Source organism: Sturnira hondurensis, unplaced genomic scaffold (assembly GCF_014824575.4).
Source record: "Sturnira hondurensis isolate 20B ecotype Veracruz unplaced genomic scaffold, ASM1482457v3 Scaffold0003801, whole genome shotgun sequence".
NCBI lineage: Eukaryota > Metazoa > Chordata > Mammalia > Chiroptera > Phyllostomidae > Sturnira > Sturnira hondurensis.
In genome coordinates this window covers 4,702,662-4,722,856 of record NW_028076432.1, presented here as the reverse complement: position 1 = coordinate 4,722,856, position 20,195 = coordinate 4,702,662, and the positions used below count along the sequence as shown (strand labels likewise).

The following is a 20,195-nucleotide window of genomic DNA, read 5'->3' as shown; positions in this document are numbered from 1 at the left end:
AGAATCAACAAGACATGCTGTTTTGTAAAATGTAAGGGCCAATGGGCTGGCGGGAATCAAGGATGACTCCTAGTTTCTTGATGGGGTAACTGATTGCTTCGTGAATTTCCCTATTTCTTTATTTTCTATACACTGAAACTATTATAAACAGATGTCTACTTTAATCCTTCAGGTGCCAGGAACTTTTCAGAGAACAGAAGCAGAGACATCGTGTTAAATAGAAGGCTTAATGGAGTTAGAAGAGAGGGACTCCATTGTTACCAACTTACATTGGAAAAATGACCAAAAAGTTGAGACTATGTTGGGAGCTGTTGACAAGTATATATCACATTCTAGTGGCATTTCAGTTAAATACTATTGTAGAGGACAAGGTAGATGTTCCTTGAAAATTTTATAGCTGGAGTGCCATTGACAGCATTCTAAATCAGATCTTAAGAATTCACAGCTCGAGTATTGTAAATGATGCCAAATTACTCCTCTTGCTTTCTGACTCAATCCGCTCAGCCTAGTCTTAATTCAGCTTGCACACTGTCCCTGAATTAATCACAGTAAAACATCACGTTTATCATGTCATTCTTTATTAAGAAAAGCTAGTTTCTTTGGGAACATCCATACTCCTAGGTCTACATTCAAAACATTTTCACATATACCCTCAAAGAGTTGTTCTGGGAGTCAAAGGGAATAGCGGCCAGGAACTTATTGCTGTTATTTCTGCCATTACCCACCTATTTTCTTGCCCACGTCTTGACTGTCCTTAAGGAGGGAGTTAGTTGTAAGGTTTGGCACAGCATCTGGCAGATAGACAACACTCCGAGTGTCACCATTATTGATATTCTTTCTCAGTAAGTTTCCTTCCTCGCCACTAACACCAACAAATCTCTCAAACATAAAAGGATCCAAAATGAATTCTTGATTTACTTTTTCCAACCTGGTTTTCTTACTGCCTCCGAGTCTTCTGCATTTCCTATATGGCAGTTTTGCCCAGCTATGCATCAGTTTTTATTTTCTCTTTCTATCACACATTCCAACAATAAGTTCTGCCAATTCTACCTTTAAATCGTGTCTCGAACCTCGTCATCCCTGCTGCTTCCAGCCTACAACTGCGATCAGTTTCTGACCTGGACTGCTGCGAATGGTCTCCCTACTCCCCACTTTGGCCCTCTCCAGTAGGCTTTTAAACAGCAACAAGTGTAATATTGAACTACATCAGATCACATTACTTTCCTGTTTGAAATCTTCGTGATCCTAAAACCTTACGGTGTCCTACTGGCCCCCAGCATCTGACCCCTGCTACCTGAACCTACCTCATCTCTCCCTTCCTCTCCTTATCACTCTGTAGCTATTCTGGCCTCCTTTTAGTTCCTTGGACAATTCAAGCACTTTCTCCTTTTTAGGGTTGTCGTATCTTGTTCCTCTACCTGGAACTCTCTTCACTGCCACACTACCTCACATCCTACCCCCTTTTCATCTCTAGTCTAGGTCTTCGCTCACTTTCACTAAACAGTTCTGGCCATATTTTTCTTCTCCACTTATTCTCTCTCTGTCTTCTGAGGAAGCTTCAGTGTTGGCCGCAAAGTGCTGTGCCTCGATCATCACTTTAATACCTCCACGTGACCTTTATCACACTCCCATGACTGTAAGTGAGTACTTCTTCACCTCCAAAATCTTGAACCCTGAAACCTCACAGTGTCCACGGCCTGCTGCCCCTTCGTCTATCCCCTGTTTTTCATAAATCTATACTTGGACCTTGCTATGATCTCAGCCTTTCTACCCATTTCTATTCTTTCAGTCTAAGAATATCCTCCTGGCTTCTCTTCCTTTGCCATTTTTCTGATTTATATTCCTCATTCTGTTCAAAATCAACCGCATTTGATTTTCAAACTCAGCCCCAGAGCAATCAAACCTTCCCTTTTCACTGTTCAAGATTACTAAGGGCTGTTGGAGAAAATCCCCTAGTCATGCTGATGATATCCTGCCTTACTGTTGCTCAACAGACCCCTACTGATCATGACGTGGCTCTCTTGCCTGCAGCTGCAAATCCAACCTTTTACTGCTTCACATAAGGCTCCAAATTTATTTTAGACTTTTGCTTCTGAAGTCCTGACACCGAAATGTACAAGGCAAATATTGAAATACATGTTTTTGTCAAGAACTCCTTTAGGTCCTTCTCCTCTCCCTTTAAAAGAGCCTGTAATTTTTTTCACCTTAAGATAACACTTTATGTATAAGAATTTGGTCATTCTTATCTCAGAAGAGTATCCTTCAACCGACCCAAAGATGAGGTATGCTCTAAAAAAAACAAACTTGTATTTGTTAGTTTGTTAGACAAGTTTTACAATGTGTATGTATGTGTTTATAGTAAGTTATATTTATAAGACAAATCAAAAACGGATTTTCTCAAAATGACAAAGTCTTTTAAAATGTAGACTTTTATATCCTTTGAGAACCACTAATAACATGTTTATGGATATAGACTTCCAAAAACTTTCTTTGCATATGTATTACAAAGTGAGATCAAAATTTAAATTCTATGTTCTATTCCACTTTTTTATCTACAGACCTATTGTAAAGATTTTTTTCATTTTGTAATACCACTCTTATCCTTGATATAGCTATACCTACACATACACATACATACATATACATATTTTTTTAACTTTATTTAATTATTTTTAAGTACAGTATTCTGTCTATTACTCCCATCCTATCCCACCCCTTGTGCTCCCCCCCTTCCATTTCCACCCTTCTCAGTTGTTTTCCCTGTATCCTTCATATATGTTCCTCTAAATCCCCCCCTATTTCCCCTGAAATTCCCTCCCTTCTGGTAACTGTCAGCCTCTTCTCTATTTCAGTGTCTTTGGTTATATTTTGCTTGCTTGTTTGTTTTGTTGTTTAGCTTCCTGTTAAAGGTGAGATCATATGTTATTTGTCCTTCAACACCTGGCTTATTTCACTCAGCATAATGCTTTCCAGTTCCATCCATGCCATTGCAAAAGGTAGGAGTTCCTTCTTTCTTTCTGCTGCATAGAATTCCATTGTGTACATATACATATTCTTAACCAGTACCTTTGTTAGCACTCAGAGAATCTGGACTCAGGCACTCCTCTCACTCCTCCTTCCCAGGTACCATCTCTTCTGTAGCTTCAATATTCCTTTTCAAGCACTTTTTTTGTTTTTAATTTTTTTATTGTTTTTTTACCATGACCATTTAGTTCCCTTGTATTGCCCACATAGTCACAACACTGTTGTCCATGTCCATGAGTCCTTTTTCCTTTTTGTTCAATCCCTTTACCCCCTACCATCCTACTATTCCTTAGCTGTCATCCTTCTCTCTGAGTCTGTCTCTGTTTTCCTTGTCTTCTTTGCCTTATCCCACAGACATGCTTGAGTCCCCTCCTATCATCCTCTAAAAATCTCTCCTCTACTCTGTTTCTTTCTCTTCAGACATTACACCATATCTCCCCTAAGAACAAAACTCTCTCACAGAAACAGTAGTCTACCTTTACTATATCACCCTTTGCTTCTTATAGTTATTTGGCCTACTGTAATCTGGCATTCTATTTCCACCTGTTTGTTGACACTGCTTCTTTTCTGCAGTCTCCTATCCCCTTAGAATACTTTCCTATGAATCATCAATTCTATGATCCTCCAAACCTATGGTTACCAATCCTTAAATGAAGATTTCCTGATGCAATCTACTCAGCAGCTTCCAGAAAAATACAGTTTAATAGAGCAAACTTTAGGATATTCACAATTCCTAAAAGTTTTATGTGAAAAAAGACATCTCATTTTTAGACTGAGAATTTTGTAGTTGTGAGTTGCTTTTTGTTTTGTTTTTTATATTAGAAACATAATACTGTGACAACACCTTGAACATAAATCTTTGCACACACCTCTGATTACTTCTTTAGGATAAATTTCTGGAAATTATTATATTAAACAGTATTTTAAATTAGTAGCAACTTCTTAAAATCAAAGAGCTTTTTTGTCAATGGAACATTCTATAAATGCATATGATTATTTTCCCTCCTCTTTTTTATTACCCCGTTTTGAGGTGTAATTTTCATTTGGAGAACACATTTTAATGACAGAAGACCTTTTCTGATTATATTGTATTTATATTTGCAATCATCAGTTAAGTGGCAAAGTGCCTTTCCTCTTTGCTGATTCCTTTTCTGAGAGGGATGGAGTGTGGTGCATGAAGGAGGAAGTACATGTGGTTAGGCAATGGGCTTGTGCTCCTGAGCAAGAGTTAGCAAATGTGGAGGACTGGGAACTAGGAAAAAGAATGGTCCATGCAACTACATTCATCAGTCATGGGATCTGCCCAGCTGCAAGGGAACAGCAGCCCACCCACAGTTCTGTATAGGGGCTGCCCTCACCAGCATGCCACCTCACAATTTCCATTGACTGGGTCAAGTATCAACACTTGGTTAATTAGACAAAATTTCCAGGATCTAAGGGTGTCAGCCAGGGCCATGCCTATTCACATGGAGAGATTGTTGCTCAGAAGAGAGAGGTTCAGGGGTCTGCCCCTGCAGCTGGCTGGCTCTGGGATGATTGTCAGGGGACTGGAGTGATTCAGCTGTGGAGAACAGCAGGCAATAATTTAACTATTGCTTTTTATCTGTCCTTCTTTCCACTGAGTGCTGCTGGCTGCTAGCAGAAACCTGAAAGCGATGGCTGAGATAGAAGAAATGGGGGAGATAGGAAAGTAATTTAAATAATTTCCTTAGCTGAATTCAGGTAAAGCTCTTCTAAAAACCTTGGTGACTGGCCAGGCCCAGGTGGCAGATTGGTTTTAATGGAAACACAAAAGCTCTGGGGAATCCTTGGAACTGGAGACACAGGTCCAGTTACCCATCTCTACCTACCTTTCCTCATTGTGAAGTTTTTTGTCTCTTTATTTCTTTTCTTCAGAGTGGATTTGAGGGAAGGGGGGATGTATCTTATTAATGCCAGAGCCACCATACTCTTCATCAATTCTAAAAATAGCCATTATTTCAAAAATCTATTGGACAACAATAAAAAAATCTATTGGTTCACAGAATAAGTTTTAAAAATGCAACAGTGATCAACCTCTCTTCTAAAGATTCCTAATGCTTTCCTTTTTCTTTGTTGGTAAAAACAGCTTTCCTACAAATCTAGCCAGAGAACCAGAAAATTATTTAAAGTTATCCAGTGTAAACTGTCGAGAGATAATTGGGTACCTTATGTCTACTGACTAGACAGCTGCCAGTTGAGAGAAGAGCCCTCCCTCCCTTCCAAACCAGCTTGTCCACAATTTGGACAGCTCTCCTCATCATCTTTCACCTAAGCCGCAATTTGAATCTTGGGCTCTCCATTTTTATGGTTGTAGCCCACAGAGAACAAAATTGCTTTTACTTCTATATGACATCCCTTAACACATTATGGACCTTTTATTGTGTTCTGAGTCTTACTGTTAGAGTTTGAATATTCTGAGTAAGTTGTTTGTCTGTTATTTCATGTATTAAATATATATTTAACAATACTATATGCCAAAAGAATTCACCAAATATACATACATACATATATATATAACTATATGTGTGTATACATACATATATATATATACATACATACATATATATATGTATGTATGTATACACACACACACATATATAGTTCCTGCCTTCTGCAAGCTCAGTTTTAAAAGATAGACTCATAAACATATAACTTTAAAATAACTCAGTGCATGACATAGATAAGCATAGAAATCTACAAAAACTCAAAAGAGGAACAACTGACCCAGAGGAGAGGTGTTTGGGGTGCTTGATTAATGTCATCTGACCCGTATCTTAGAAAATGAAAGAGAAAAGGCCAGTCAAGGGGGGGATGGGAAGGTTCTGGTAGAGAAAATAGCATTGAATAAAGGCCAAAAGAGAGGTTATACTATGGGCTATGCAGAAAAAAAGCCAGCAGTTCAGTTCAGTGTTCCTGGGAGTAAAGGTCTAAAATTAGTAATAAAGAAAATAAGTTAAGAGCTACATCATGAGTAGCTTCATCAAATGGCCGAATTTTGAGTGCTCTCTACAAAAATATTGATGCTGTTAGGAGTAAGCCTTTGAGAATCTCCCAGTCTCTGTTTTCCTTATTCCTTACCCAGAATTAATCAACAAATTATTGTCCCTGAGGTGGGAGGTCTACTAAGGCCAACACACTATGCTCTGTGTTCTTGGAGCTAGACCCAAACATACTGAAGATGCTTATATTCTCATCCTTTCATTCCAGAATTCCCAAACTTTAGATACTGACTTATAAATCACCTAAAGCTGTCTTGGTGGACATAAGCATGACAATGTAATTGATCACCAGATGCCACACTATCACTGCCTTTTCTGCTCTGCTTTGAACTCCATGAAAGTGAAAGTCATCCTGTATTAATCTCTGTAGTTTTAGCTTCAAGATAGTCACACAGGAGATGCTCATCCAATACTGATACAGNGTTTTCCTTATTCCTTACCCACAATTAATCAAAAAATTATTATCCCTGAGGTGGGAGGTCTACTAAGGCCAACATACTATGCTCTGTGTTCTTGGAGCTAGACCCAAACATACTGAAGATGCTTATATTCTCATCCTTTCATTCCAGAATTCCCAAACTTTAGATACTGACTTATAAATCACCTAAAGCTGTCTTGGTGGACATAAGCATGACAATGTAATTGATCACCAGATGCCACACTATCACTGCCTTTTCTGCTCTGCTTTGAACTCCATGAAAGTGAAAGTCATCCTGTATTAATCTCTGTAGTTTTAGCTTCAAGATAGTCACACAGGAGATGCTCATCCAATACTGATACAGTCATCTAGTACCAATAGGTACTTAAAACCAAAGCTGGATTTATATGCATTCTGCTCTGAAGAATCTCATGATAAAGACTCATCTAATCTAATTCTCCTTCCTTTCTTTGTTCCAGCCTATTGTCTCTTTCTTAGACCAACCTAGCCTCCTCTTTCTTACCTCAGATTTTTACATATGTTCTTCCATCTGCCTGGAATATTCTGTCCTCTCCAGCTCTCCTTGTGACTACCTTAAAAGTAACTAACTGCTATTCACCTTCAGGAAAAGTCCCTGTGTTTCTTCTTTTGTTAGCCATTCCTGTTTTCTGTACCCCATTCATGTGCCCCAGAAATTGACATATTCAGCCCTGTAGCACCAGGGCTTAGTCTAATGCCAAGCATAGAGCTGGTGTTTAGTAAATGTAAAATTCATGATTACATGACTGCTACTAAGTAATATCTCTGTTCGATGAACATTGGAATTTTTCAAAGATCGATCAAAATTTGACAAATGTTAGAAGTATAAAGATATGCGATTTTACTTACTGTGGTTGAATTGTTAATTTAAACCTTTCAACAAAAATATGCAATTGTGAAAACAACCCTCTGGAGTTTAGAGTTTTATTAATTTAATCCATAAAATTGGTAAACAGTATCTTGACTTTTGCAGTAGTATGACAGTTTATAGCTGACCTATCTTAACATTGAACTTTTTTTACTAATTGTCTGCCCTAATTAATTTTGTGCATTAACTACCAAGTTCATAGTCCTCATCTCTTTTCACCCAAGAACAGAACTTAATCAAGTGATCATAAATTTAGTAAGCTATATTTGTCATAAGTGTGTTTGTGTTTGTGGACACAAAAAATATCCAGTGGCCAGGGACTATTTAAATAAATAATGGTATATGACCTTGATAAAATAATTATCAAGTCATTAAAATGGGAAATTATTAAAAATAAATAAAATAATATAGATAATTATTAAGGCTACTTAGCTGTATGGAGATAATTTAAAGTATAATGTAAATTAGAAAAGAAAATTATAATGTGGAAGTATAATGTAGCCATGGGGATAGATATAAAGAGAATATGTAAATAAGAAATATGTTAAGTAAGATGATTTGAGACTTAATTGTCTTTCTTAATTGTCTTAATTTGTATGTAATTGTCTTACGTACAAATTTCAAAAGGTTATATTGTATATTTGGTGTTAATTACTATAATCTGCAGAAACAATCTACTTTATTAGAAAAAAGCTATTCAAATTTACCTGCTGCAGCATTAATACATTCCTTTTCTACATGTACCACAAATTAAAACCTGTTTATAACTGAAGGGTATCTCACATGTATTATGACTTTAGAAGTAGCCCTTGCTTCTGAAATCAAAGTTCCCTGTTACATAGAATCACAGTTATTTGATGAACAAATATTACTGGAACAAGAATACTGAAAATAATAAAATGAAAACATCCAAATTTCACTATCCTACCAAATCAAATGTTTGTATGTAACTCATTTCCTTTCATTCTTTTTTTCATATTTGTGTATAATGTTTATCATTGACGGTGATCATTTTTTTGTATTTTTATATTACATAACTTGTAAGCTCTTATTTTCTACTTTAAAATGATCATTTTTATTTCTGTATAAAGGAAACATTTCTTAAAAGTAAAAATATAAGGCCTCGAATAAGCAAAAATGTAAGGCCCCTTGAATGCTTGCAGTGCAGGAACGAACCAGAGCGTTTTCCACGACCTTTCTTTGTCTGCTGACAGTGCAGTATGCTTTATAGCTTTGCACACAGGACTGTTGTCACTTGACTTCCATTTAAGCCGTGAGATGATAAGACGGAGTGCAAGGGGAACTGGGTTTGGGTGACAGCCACATCATTTAACGTCTACTTATTGTTTCTACAGGGGAATTCTGGCTTGGGATTCAGTATTGCTGGAGGGACAGATAATCCCCATATTGGAGATGACCCTGGCATATTTATTACGAAGATCATACCAGGAGGTGCTGCAGCAGAGGATGGCAGGCTCAGGTAAAGAACTGAAACACTGGAATCGTCTGGAAAGTAAATCTGCCATATCAGTGAGATATGTTTGGACCTTTGGAGAATAATAATTCTACAAAAGTTCTATACTTCACAGAGAAGGCTGTCAAAGAAAACGTTGTGTAGTGACTTTTCAGGTCTCTCATTATCTATTGAATTTCAAGTGGTGTGTAATTCGCGCTTGTTGATGGCTATCACATTCATCAGCCCAGGCACTGTGAGGAGGGGATGCAGGTATATCTTTTGTTCCATGGGACCTTCGGTCTGGTTGGAGAGAAGAATCTTATCAGCTGATGAGCAAATAATAAAATGTATAGGAAAATAATATATTTTAAGTAATATTAATAAATAACATGATATTATAGACACTGTGTCTATTCAATATTTATAGACTCAGCAGCCATTTGCAAGGGTTTTAGGTCAGAGTTTGGACCATGTCTAGAAAACTATTCCATAAGAAGATTCTCTTCTGTGTCTTAAAAATTAATAAGAGACTTCACTAACCCCCAAAATATGAATGAGAACACAGAGGGAGAAAGGGCAAGTTGTCCCAACAGAGGGAAATACACTTGACTTGGATGAAGACGAGGTGAGATGAAGTAGTTGGATGGAGTAGAGCTGATAATGCTCGGGGCAAGGGGTAGTAGCCGCTTCCATCGGGGTCCCTCTTTTTAAAGAACTGAAGGTTATTTGCGGAATAAGAGTTTCCCAGTTGGGGCAATTAGTAAATATATAAAATTCTGTCAGAGATCAAAATGCTAGCTAAAACACACTGTGAACTGGAACAATTAGAAAAGATTTCCTTGGGGAGAAAAAGATGCCTTCATGTTATTTTGGTGCCTCTACCAAATTGTAATCTTCTCAGACCAGGCAGTTATATATAGAAGTTGATCAATAAACTCTTGCCAAATGAATGAGAAGAGGAAGGAGGAGGGTAAATTAACGAGGGGGGAGGTTAGCACAAGCAAAGTCCTATAGGTAAGAATGACTTTAGCCAGCATGGAGCCACCGTGAGGACAATGACCTAAGTAGCAGGAATGGAAGCTTCATAGGCTTTCCTCAGCTTGTTTCTTCATTTAGCATAAATAAGCTGGTTTACAGGTTTTCTTGTAAAGCAGCCCAAGACACTTTTGTACTCCACTCAATTCTTCTGATGCAGGGATCTCTTTTGACAGCTGCATCTTTACAGCTTGTGTGTGAGAATCACAATTTTTTTAAGGTACATCTGCATCTCCTCTCAACAAGAAAATAAGCGAGTGACTCTCCCTCGGGCAACACATGCTTTTTGACAATGGAATTTTCAAGCTGATTTGACAACACTAATTTCTGAGTGAAGAAATATTTCCGCTACAGAGTGAACAGTTTGAAATAGTTGCTGTGTAATTCTGTGAGCCATGGTGGGCACTGGGTCTGCTAATGTGGGATACTTAGCTGTTAGAGGATAATTTGGAAGTTGGTGGGCCACAATCATTATTTTGTACTATATGTTATGTGCTTAGCCTATAGTTAAGAATGAAAAGGGGCATTTCTGAGAGTGCCACCATTCTTTGCCTGCAAGCATGGGTGGCAATATTATGTCCATGGAGATAAAAGAAAGCTGTTCTGGAAGGAGCACTTAATAGTTGTAAAGAGATAAGTGTAATGATAGTTTATATTTATTAAGCTTTGATCGTGTGAGGTATTATGCTAAGATGATAGATGTAAATAAATAAAAATATAGATAAACTACCATTATTATATACACATTATGTACATTTATGTATATTACATACCATTACTATAGCCATTATGATATGGACTCAGGAAATTAAGGCTTAAAGACAAGAAGATCACTCTGCAAGCTTTGAATACATCCAAAAATAAGTCCTGGATGTCACTTATGTACTCACTAATCTCTCGTTTAATAGTAGAATTCCCTATGTTACATGCTCTCTGCCTAAAAACCTCCTAAAGTTTTTGCAATGTTAAGGGGAAACTCTAAACATCACAAAAAAATTGTCATTTTTCTACTGAGTCACAGTTTTCCTCATTGTGACCTCTACCCATTGGTCTTTGTATCGGCTTCCTGGAGCCAGAGCCATGGCCTATGAATGTGTACATGAATATCACCTCCTGAAGTTGTGCAATAGACAACCTGCAAAACTCTTGAATAGCTGTCCTGAGAAACCAAATATATGTGCACCCAACCCACATTACCGCCTTCTGTCTGTGTGAAGACAGCTATGGTGAGGGTTTCCACTTCATTTTGATAGATCTTTGCTACTGCTGATGAGATTGTTTCTTACCCCATTGCTTCATGCCTTGAACTTGAATGGCTTGGGGACATCTAAGAGTTCAAATATAATTTAAAATCTGGCAGCATGACATTAAGTATAGCTTTTTAGAATTTGAAAATGTATCTAGTTCAAAGCATACATGTTAAAGATGAGGAAATACAGGCTCAGAAAAAGATGGCATATCCTGAAGTATCAACCATATGGTGCTGTACTTTATCTAGAAGTTAAATGGTCTTGACCAAAGTAAATAACATTCTAACACAGTGTTAAGAGGCAGTACCACCCAAGCCCACCTAAGGAGTCTTTTCTCAGTGTAACAAGAACACTGCTTGAAGCTGGACCAATAAGCTGTAAGGAGGAATTATCTTAGGGTTAGTCCTTATGGACAAGGAAGCAGCACATTACAATAGGCTATGGAAAGATACAATTTCTCATATCTATGTACTAATATACTTGGCCTTGGAAAAGATAAAGTCTTTCAGTCACTGTGTCTCATCTGTAAAATGATGATAATAACAGCTACTTCACTGAGTCGTTCTGAGGATTCAGTGAGATAACCTAAGTCCCTAGTTATGCCAGCTTGATAGTAGGTGTTCAATAAAATTTAGCCAAGTCCCCCCACCCTTTTCTTACCTGCCCTCTCTATGTTTCAGTAGTCTTTCCTCTGCTCTTGCCTCTGTTTCTTTCCCATTTTCTCAGTGATGTTTTATTCCCTTTCTTCTCACCCTTCCTGCCTTTCTTTCAGGCTCCTTTCATCTTCTGTATTGTTCCCTAATCTTCCTGTTCCTATCTCTTTACATTTCTTTTTCTCTCCATCATAGTATAGGAGAACTAAAGCCCACTTAAAAGTGTGTTTGATATTAAAACACTCTCTATTCTCAACTTTATGTAATCAACTGAGTCTGATATGTTCCCCTCATTCAAAAAATTTCATAAAACATAGTTTTATTTGACAAATTCTTTGGTCTTGCCTATGAGTTAGAGACACTTAAAATTTTTTAGATGTATCATTTCCATTTTAAATTATATTTTTGACAATTAAATAATATTAAAATTTTCAGATAATCTAAAGCCCAGAAAACTAACATGATGAGTTGGCTCAAAGCAAAGTAGTAATATGGGCTTACATTAATTGAAATATAATAATCAGATCAATAATAATAATAGCCAAGACCAATGTAGTGCTTTAATGTGCCAAGCACTTTTCTGCTATTAACTCATTTAAACTATATAATAATTTGGGTAGACCCATACTTTTATTATCCCATTTTTTTGGAGTAGAACACTCAGTAACTGGAAAATTAAGTAACTTGCACAGGATTGTACTGCTGGTCATTGTGGGAGCCAGAATTCAAACCCAGAAAGTCTGGCTCTAATATTTATGTCTTTTAAGTTCTAAGTTGTATTTTGGACACAGATGAGGAGAAAACTAACTTTCTTCCTAATTAGATCAAGTCCCAAACTGAGCTCAGATCTCAATGGTTGCTACAGAAAAATGATGTGGGAAAAAGAACATACTATTTAGAGTCCGAAGACCTGGGTTTCAAGTTCTATTTTCTAGCTATGTGACCTTGGAGTTCTTTTTAAGGTCTCTGTCCTCCAGTTTCCTCACAGGTACATTGGAGATAGAAGCATGTATCTCAGGAAGCCATGGTAAGGATTAAATGAAACAATAAGTATGAAGGAGTTGTGTAAAATTCAGAGGCCCTCAACATAACTCAGTGTGCAGAGCCAGCCATTTAACAGAATGCTGAACTTGAGCCTCAAATCTACGACAGCCAGAGATGAACACTTACAGCAGAAGGAATTGTAAGGTGACCTCCCCCCGCACTGACCCACATCACTATACAATTTCTTCCCCTTGAGTGTGGCAGGACCTGTGCATATGATGGGATATCACTCCTCCAGTAATATTGCTTTATTTGGCAAATGAGATTTCACAAATGTAAGTGAGGTCTCTAAGCAGCTGACTTTGAGTCAGTCAAAAGGGAAATTATTCTGTGTTGGCCCAGCCTAATCCAGTGAGCACTTTAAAGGTAAACAGATTGTCTTGCTGGCCTGGATAAGGCAAATTTCCATGTTGTAAGAAGACCTATGGAGAGAGCCACATGGCAAGTGCTTGAGAGCAGTCCCCAGTCCACAGTTAGCAGGACGAGAGAAACCAGTCACACAGCTGAATTCTTTCAATGGCCACATGAGCTCGGAAGAGGATTCTAAACTCCCAAAAGAAACACCATCCAGGTAATACCTTGATTGTAACCACGTGGCACCCAGAGTAGAGGATTCTACTAAGCTGTCCTCAGACTCCTGATCTACTGAAACACGGAGATACTAAATATATGTTGCTTTAAGCTGTTAAACTTGTGGTAATTTGTCTCATAGCAATTAAAAACTAATATGGACACCATGGAATTATATACCCTGAAATTCACTTAGGGCTGGTCTGCAGCCTGACTCCCCTATTGAGGCTGCTGCCAGTACTACTACACATTAAACTTCAGAAACACTGAACAGGCTTCATGGCTGGTCTCAGACCCTTTGCACACCTGGAATCAAGAGGCATTGAAGAGGGGCAAGGACGAAGGTCAGAAATAGGGAAGACACTAGTCTCCCAAGGGGAGGGACAGCAGAGACAGGCACTAGCTGAGATGTGTTGTTATATCTGTTGGCTGGAGATGTGATTCTAAGCTAGAGTGAGGGAGGGAGCCAGAAGCTTCAGGAAGAACAGGTGATGAGAGCTAAGGGACCAGGCAAGAGAGCATATGTGGTTTAGATGAATTTCTCTGGACAACCTAGTTTTAAATGTAACTTTTTGTACACATGTATTGATAGATATAAACATGGTCTTTTGAGATATGCATAAAATGCAGAAGAGTAGACAAACTATACAAAACTGAACAGATTGATTTTTACATAAAATAGAGTCAATAACTACTAATATCTTTTGTACATTTATTTCTGCTATTTGGTTTTGCTATTTTGTTTACATTATCTTCTAATATCTATCATTTGTTTAAATTCACATAACTTTATTTTATAAACCATTTCCTGTATCATTAAAAAAACCTTTACAAGTATTTTAATTGCTGTTTAACATATTTACTATTCACATTGTTAAGAGTTTAGGTTATTTTTATTTTCTTAGCATTTTAAATAACTGGCAATCTTTTGGAAGACACTGTTGATGCTGTTTCTCAGAATTTTCTTAGGACATATTTCTAGAAGCAATTTCTGGACCAAAAAGTATGAATAGTTTAAAGAATTTTGGTACAGATCGATAAATTTATTTTCAGAAAGATTGCACCAAATTCTACATCCACCAACAGTTTCAGACCCATTTTATGACACTATCAGCACTGCATGGACTTGCACATAAGTAATTTGGGGCTGTTTACCTTATGTCTTTGCTTTACATTTATTTGATTAATGGTAAAATTGAACTTTTAAAAAATGTTACTAGTCATTTGTATTTTTTCTTTTAGAATTCATCATTAAAATTTGATACATTACCTACCTTTAAAGTCAGAACATTTGAAAAATAACACTAGGTTTTCTTCCAGAGCAAAATAGATATATTTCCAAACTTTAAAGAATGATTTTTACTTCTACTTTTGAATATGAACCACAAAAATGCCCTCTGTGTGACTTCAAGTCCCTGGGTTGCGGAGGACCAGTATTGATCTGTCATCCTGGGGAAGAGCTATCACATGACAGCCTCTGCTCAGTGATGCGGTAATGACATTTTACACAACAGTACATTTATTAAACCCGTCCACAGCACAAAAGCAGCATGTAGTGGCAGGCACTAAAGATGGCTGCTTGCCAATTTCTTGACAAGTGACACAAAATAATCTCTTCTCCCTCAGTACAATCATTTCTACTCCCAGACAACATGGAAAAAAAAAAAAAACAAGTTCTAAGTCCACTGTTTTATTTGTTCTTTTGGTATCTGTTTACAGATCAAGTTTGCTTTGTCCTTATAAAAGCCAAGATAACAGACATGTTGATTTCAAACAAGAATAATATTTATCACAATGAGGTCTGACTATACTGATCAAAGATGAGAGGTCAAACACCAATGTTTCAAGAGCATAATCCCTGCATATAAATTACTACATCATTCTTTTGACTGTCATTTGGTAGTTCGCTCATTTGCTTTTTTATTATTTATATTCAATAACTCACTAGTGATTTTAAAATAAGAACATGAGAAGAAAGAAAGAGAGGAAGGCGAAGAAAAGGAAAAAGAGAAGGAAAAGAGAAAAAGTGATTGGTGATTATCAGGAGCTAAAGACAGCATACGGCTTGAAAATGGAGATAACAAACATATGCTTTAACATTTCCTATGCAAATGAAAAGCACCAGATTCCAAGCATCATAGTCTAAAACTTATGCCCAAGCTCCACTTTCAGATTGTTTAAGGAAATAAAAGATCTTCAGTTAAGGAAACAGCACAAGATGGTTAAAGCCTTGGATTACCTCTTCACATTGAACTTGCATGAGTTTGGACAATTCCAAACCAAAACTTCAAGAGTCACCGAGAGTCCAGCCTATCAATTTCCACTGTAACCCAACTGATTATTGCCCTAAATGACTATGATTATGCCAAATTTTCCATTGAAAGAGAGACTCTCATTGTCTTCAAAGCCAAGTGAATTTTTCCCATCATTGTTTTGAGGCTAACACAAACACATGAGTCTATCTGCTGACATGAATAAGATCTTCATGACAGGGACTTCATTATCCAATGCACATTACACAAGCCCTCTCCTAAGAAAGAAGTAGGAGCAACCTAGATGCCCACCAGTAAATGGATGGATATAAAAACTATGGTACATTTACCCAATGGAATTCTATGCAGCAGAAAGAAAGAAGGAGCTCCTACCCTCATGACAGCATGGATAGATTTGGAAAGCATTATGCTGAGTGAAATAAGTCAGGTGGTGAAAGACAAATGCTATATGATCTCACCTTTAACAGGAACCTAAACAACAAAACAAACAAGCAAGCAAAACATAACCAAAGACACTGAAATAGAGAACAGGATGACAGGGACCAGAGAGGAGAGGGGAAGGAATTTCAGGGGAAAAGGGGAAGGATCCACAGGAACAAGTATAAAGGACACATGGACAAAAACTAACAGGGATGGAAATGGGAGGGAGGTGGGGAGCACTGAGGAGATGGGCTGGGATGGGAGTAAAACACAAAAAACTGTACTTAAACAATAATTAAATAAAAAATTAAATTTTTTTTAAAAGAAAGAAGTGTAGTTAGGGTCTCAGTGGGCTCATTCCAATGTATTATTTCCTTCCTTCTATACCCACAAGAATGAAAAGGAGTGAGAAGGAACAGCCCTCTGTCCTTTAATTTTCTCCATCAATATTAGTTCTAAATGTGTTGACACCCTTCTTAGGCAAGAAAAAAATCACTTAGCAAGTGGTTCCATGGTGACTGGTAATGACAAGTTTCCAACTTAGAACTACACAAATGAAAATTACTAAACAGAAAGAATAATTTCAGCTATGCATCTGGTAGAACACCAGGCACCCACATACAGTCATAGCTGAAAAGACATTTCCAACAGTTTTCCTATTTTTGTCAACTATTATGTAATCTAAACAGAGAAATCCCTCTATGGATTCAATGAAATAATTTTATAGAAGACATGTTCCCTCTGCCTTTTTTAAACAAATTATTCCAAGGCTTCTGGATATGCACATGCAAAAGAATTAAGTTGGGCTCTACCTCATATCATACACAAAAATTAACTCAGTGTGGGTCATAGACCTGAATGTAAGAGCCAAAATTATAAAACTCTTAGAAGAAAACAGAAGAATAAATCTTCAGGACCCTGGATTAGGCAGTGCTTTCTTGATATAAAAGCAAGAGAACAAAATTAAAAACAGATAAATCAAATTTCATCGAAATCCAAAACTGTTGTGCTGCAAAGTATACCATCAAGAAATTTTTTTTAGAAAAGCCTTGACCAGTGTGGCTTAATTCACTGGGTGTTGTCCTGTAAAGCAAAAGGTCACCAATTCAATTCCCAGTTGGGCACATGCCTGGGTTGCAGGTTCGATCCCTGGTCAGGGCACCTATGATAGGCAACTGATCAAAATTTCTCTCTCACATTGATGTTTCTATCCTTCTGTTTTGCCCTCCCTTGCTTTCTATCTAAAAATTAATAAACAAACAAGTATTTAAAAAATAAAGTTGAAAAAACATCCCACAGAATGGGAGAAAATATTTATAGTAATATATCTAATAAGGAATTTGTATCCAGAATATACAAAGAATTTTCACAACTCAACAATAAAAAGACAAATCACTCAACTTAAAAATTAGCAAAGGATTTTGTGTTAGTTTTCTATCAGTGTCATAACACATTACTACAAACTTAGTGACATAAAATAACACAAATTTATTACCTTAGACTTCTGGTGGTCAGAAATCTAAAATCAGTCTGACAGGAACAAATTCGAGATCTTGGCAGGATGGCTTCAGAGGACCTATGAGAAAATCAATGTCCTGGCCTTTAAAATCTCAGCTTATTGAAGGCACCTGAATTTCTTGGCTCATAACTCTCTTTTTCCTCCAAATACCATCAGTCCAAACTTTTCTTCTGTTATCCTATCTTTTCTCTGACTATAACTCTGCAGCTTCCTTCTTAAAGAACTCCTATGATTACATGTGACTCACCCAAGTAATCAGGATAGTCTCTCCATCTCAAGGTTCTTAATTTAACCTCATATTTTTGTAGTCTCTTTGACCTGTAATGTAACATTCATAGGTCAGAGATTAGGAGTTGGACTTCCTTTAGGAGCCGTTAGCCAGCCTACTGCAGATTTGAATAGATGTTTTTAAGATGACATACAAATGGCCAATAAGCACATAAAAAGATGTTCAACATCATTATTCCCTGGAGAATTGAAAACCAAGACAACAATGATATACCACTTCATACCCAAAATAGTGGCTATAATCAAAAAGATAGATAAAAACAAATATTAGCCAGAGCGCGTAGAAATTACAACCCATGTTCACTGTTAGTGAGAAGATGAGATTGTGTAGCCACTATGGAAACCAGTCTGGAAAACAATTGCTCAAAATTTGAGTTATCACATAAACTACTCTATTCCTAGGAATATATTAAAAAAGAATTGAAAACATAGGGCTATCCATGAGTGTCCATAGCAACACTATTTCTAATAGCCCAAAAGTAAAAACAACCAAAATGTCCATCCAACCAACAGATGAATGAATAAAGTATAATATACATATAATGAAATATTATTATGCCATGTGAATAAAGTACTGGTGCATACTACATCACAAATGAATCTTAAAAATAGTATTCTAAGTGAGTGAAACTAGATACAATTTTATTTGTATGAAATGTCCAGAATAGAGAAATCCATATAAATAGAAAGTAGATGAGTATTTGCCAAGGCCTGGAAATAAGCATAGGATTTCTCTGGAGTATGATGAAAATTTACTAAAATGAAATAGCGCCAATGATTGCACAACTCTGAGGATATGCCAAAAATCACTGAATTGCACACTTTAAAAAACGGTGAATCTTAAAGTATGTAAGTTATATCTCAATAAAGCTGTTATAAAAATATCCAGCCATTTTTGGCATAAAATATATATTCTTATTTACAAATCTTAGGATATCTTTTTCTAGTTTCAGAAAGCTCATGACTTCTTCATATTGCTGTCAAGGTGTTGATATGCTTTATTTGAAGGTCTATCACTTAGGAGAGCTGTTGAATCCATTCACCAAGAAGAGAACACCTTTGCTTTGGCTTCCATGCCTGCATGGTCTAAGTAATCTTTAGAATAGGCAAATATCTTACCGTGCTCCTACTTCCTAGACAAACTAGCAGATATTTGGCCTGTATCCCAGCTGCTAAAATATCAATAATTGATAAAAATGATTTTGAGTAAAGTTTGTATTTTCAAAAGCCAAACACAAATCACTGGAGTACATTAAAATTTAGGAGGACTAATTCAGACTGGGTTTTATAAAGTCCAGTTACCCAAGAATACTTAAGGAGAAAAAGAATATATTGATTCCTGGCAAAGGAGTGATAGAATTGCTAAGACATAGGTGTGATGGTTCACATCCTTTAGGATTGGTTGTATGTGTATGTAAAGCTTTTGATTTAATCACAGCCCCTGCTTGTATGCAGGGACCAATTTCTGGCATTGTTTGCAGGCCTGGTCTCAAACTCCCAGTTCAGACTGAAAGTTAACAAGATGCACCGCTCTAGTGAAGATGAGAGAGACCTGAGTATCTCTGCCACCATCTCAGCTCTGAGGCCTTGAGATGGTTACATAGCTTTCTTAAGCTTTGCAACTTTCTCCATAAAATGAGGACGCTAGAGGATCAGTGCAAATTCTTAGTTTTAAAATCAAATTCTGAGCATTTGACTTTTGTTAATAGTCTGAGGTGCTCAGGAATGCTATCATCAGAGCCAGGAAATTAACCCTTTGTTTTGATTAAATCTGTAGCTCTGAAAAGATGCAAACTTCATTACATTCCTATTTCTAAAGCAAGGAGCTGGTTACAATTGTAAATGCTGATAAGGCATTTGTTATTATTTACTTTGAATAATCTCCTAAGAAGTCAATTTGTCATTCTAAATTTCTGAAACTATATTTGATACTGGTTTTAGCTAATAGCTCTTTGGAAACTAGACCAAAACAAAATGGTTTGGGAAACAGGGTTGGGGGTTGGGGGAGACACTCAAATGATATCCTGGTTTCTAGTTCAGTGGTAATACCCATTATTTTCAAGAATGGGTTTTTTTAACAGTTTTAAATTGTATCACTATTTAGAAAGGCCTAATGTGCTTAGATTTGTGCAAGCATTAGATCATTGCAACTTGGCTGATTAGTTAGAGGCCAGAATCATAAAGCTGTCAGAGACACTTAACATTCATTCAACTCCTGTGCAGGGGCTGTGACAACATTAAAACAGAGGATGTATGGCGTTCCTCTCAAGGGAGCGTTTACCCTGCCCAGGCCAAGCCAGGCAACCTGGTCTCTCAAG

General features: G+C 37.0%; 1 protein-coding gene across 13 annotated transcripts in view; it reads left to right on the top strand.

Moving 5' to 3' along the window:
- Positions 1–20,195, top strand: part of DLG2 (discs large MAGUK scaffold protein 2) — a 1,965,529-nt gene that overhangs the window by 1,360,753 nt on the left and 584,581 nt on the right. For all 13 annotated transcript variants that reach the window (XM_037042840.1, XM_037042852.1, XM_037042842.1 and 10 more), the window contains one exon: positions 8,725–8,849. In XM_037042840.1, the coding sequence (XP_036898735.1) occupies positions 8,725–8,849 (125 nt within the window). The remainder of the gene's footprint in view (positions 1–8,724; positions 8,850–20,195) is intronic.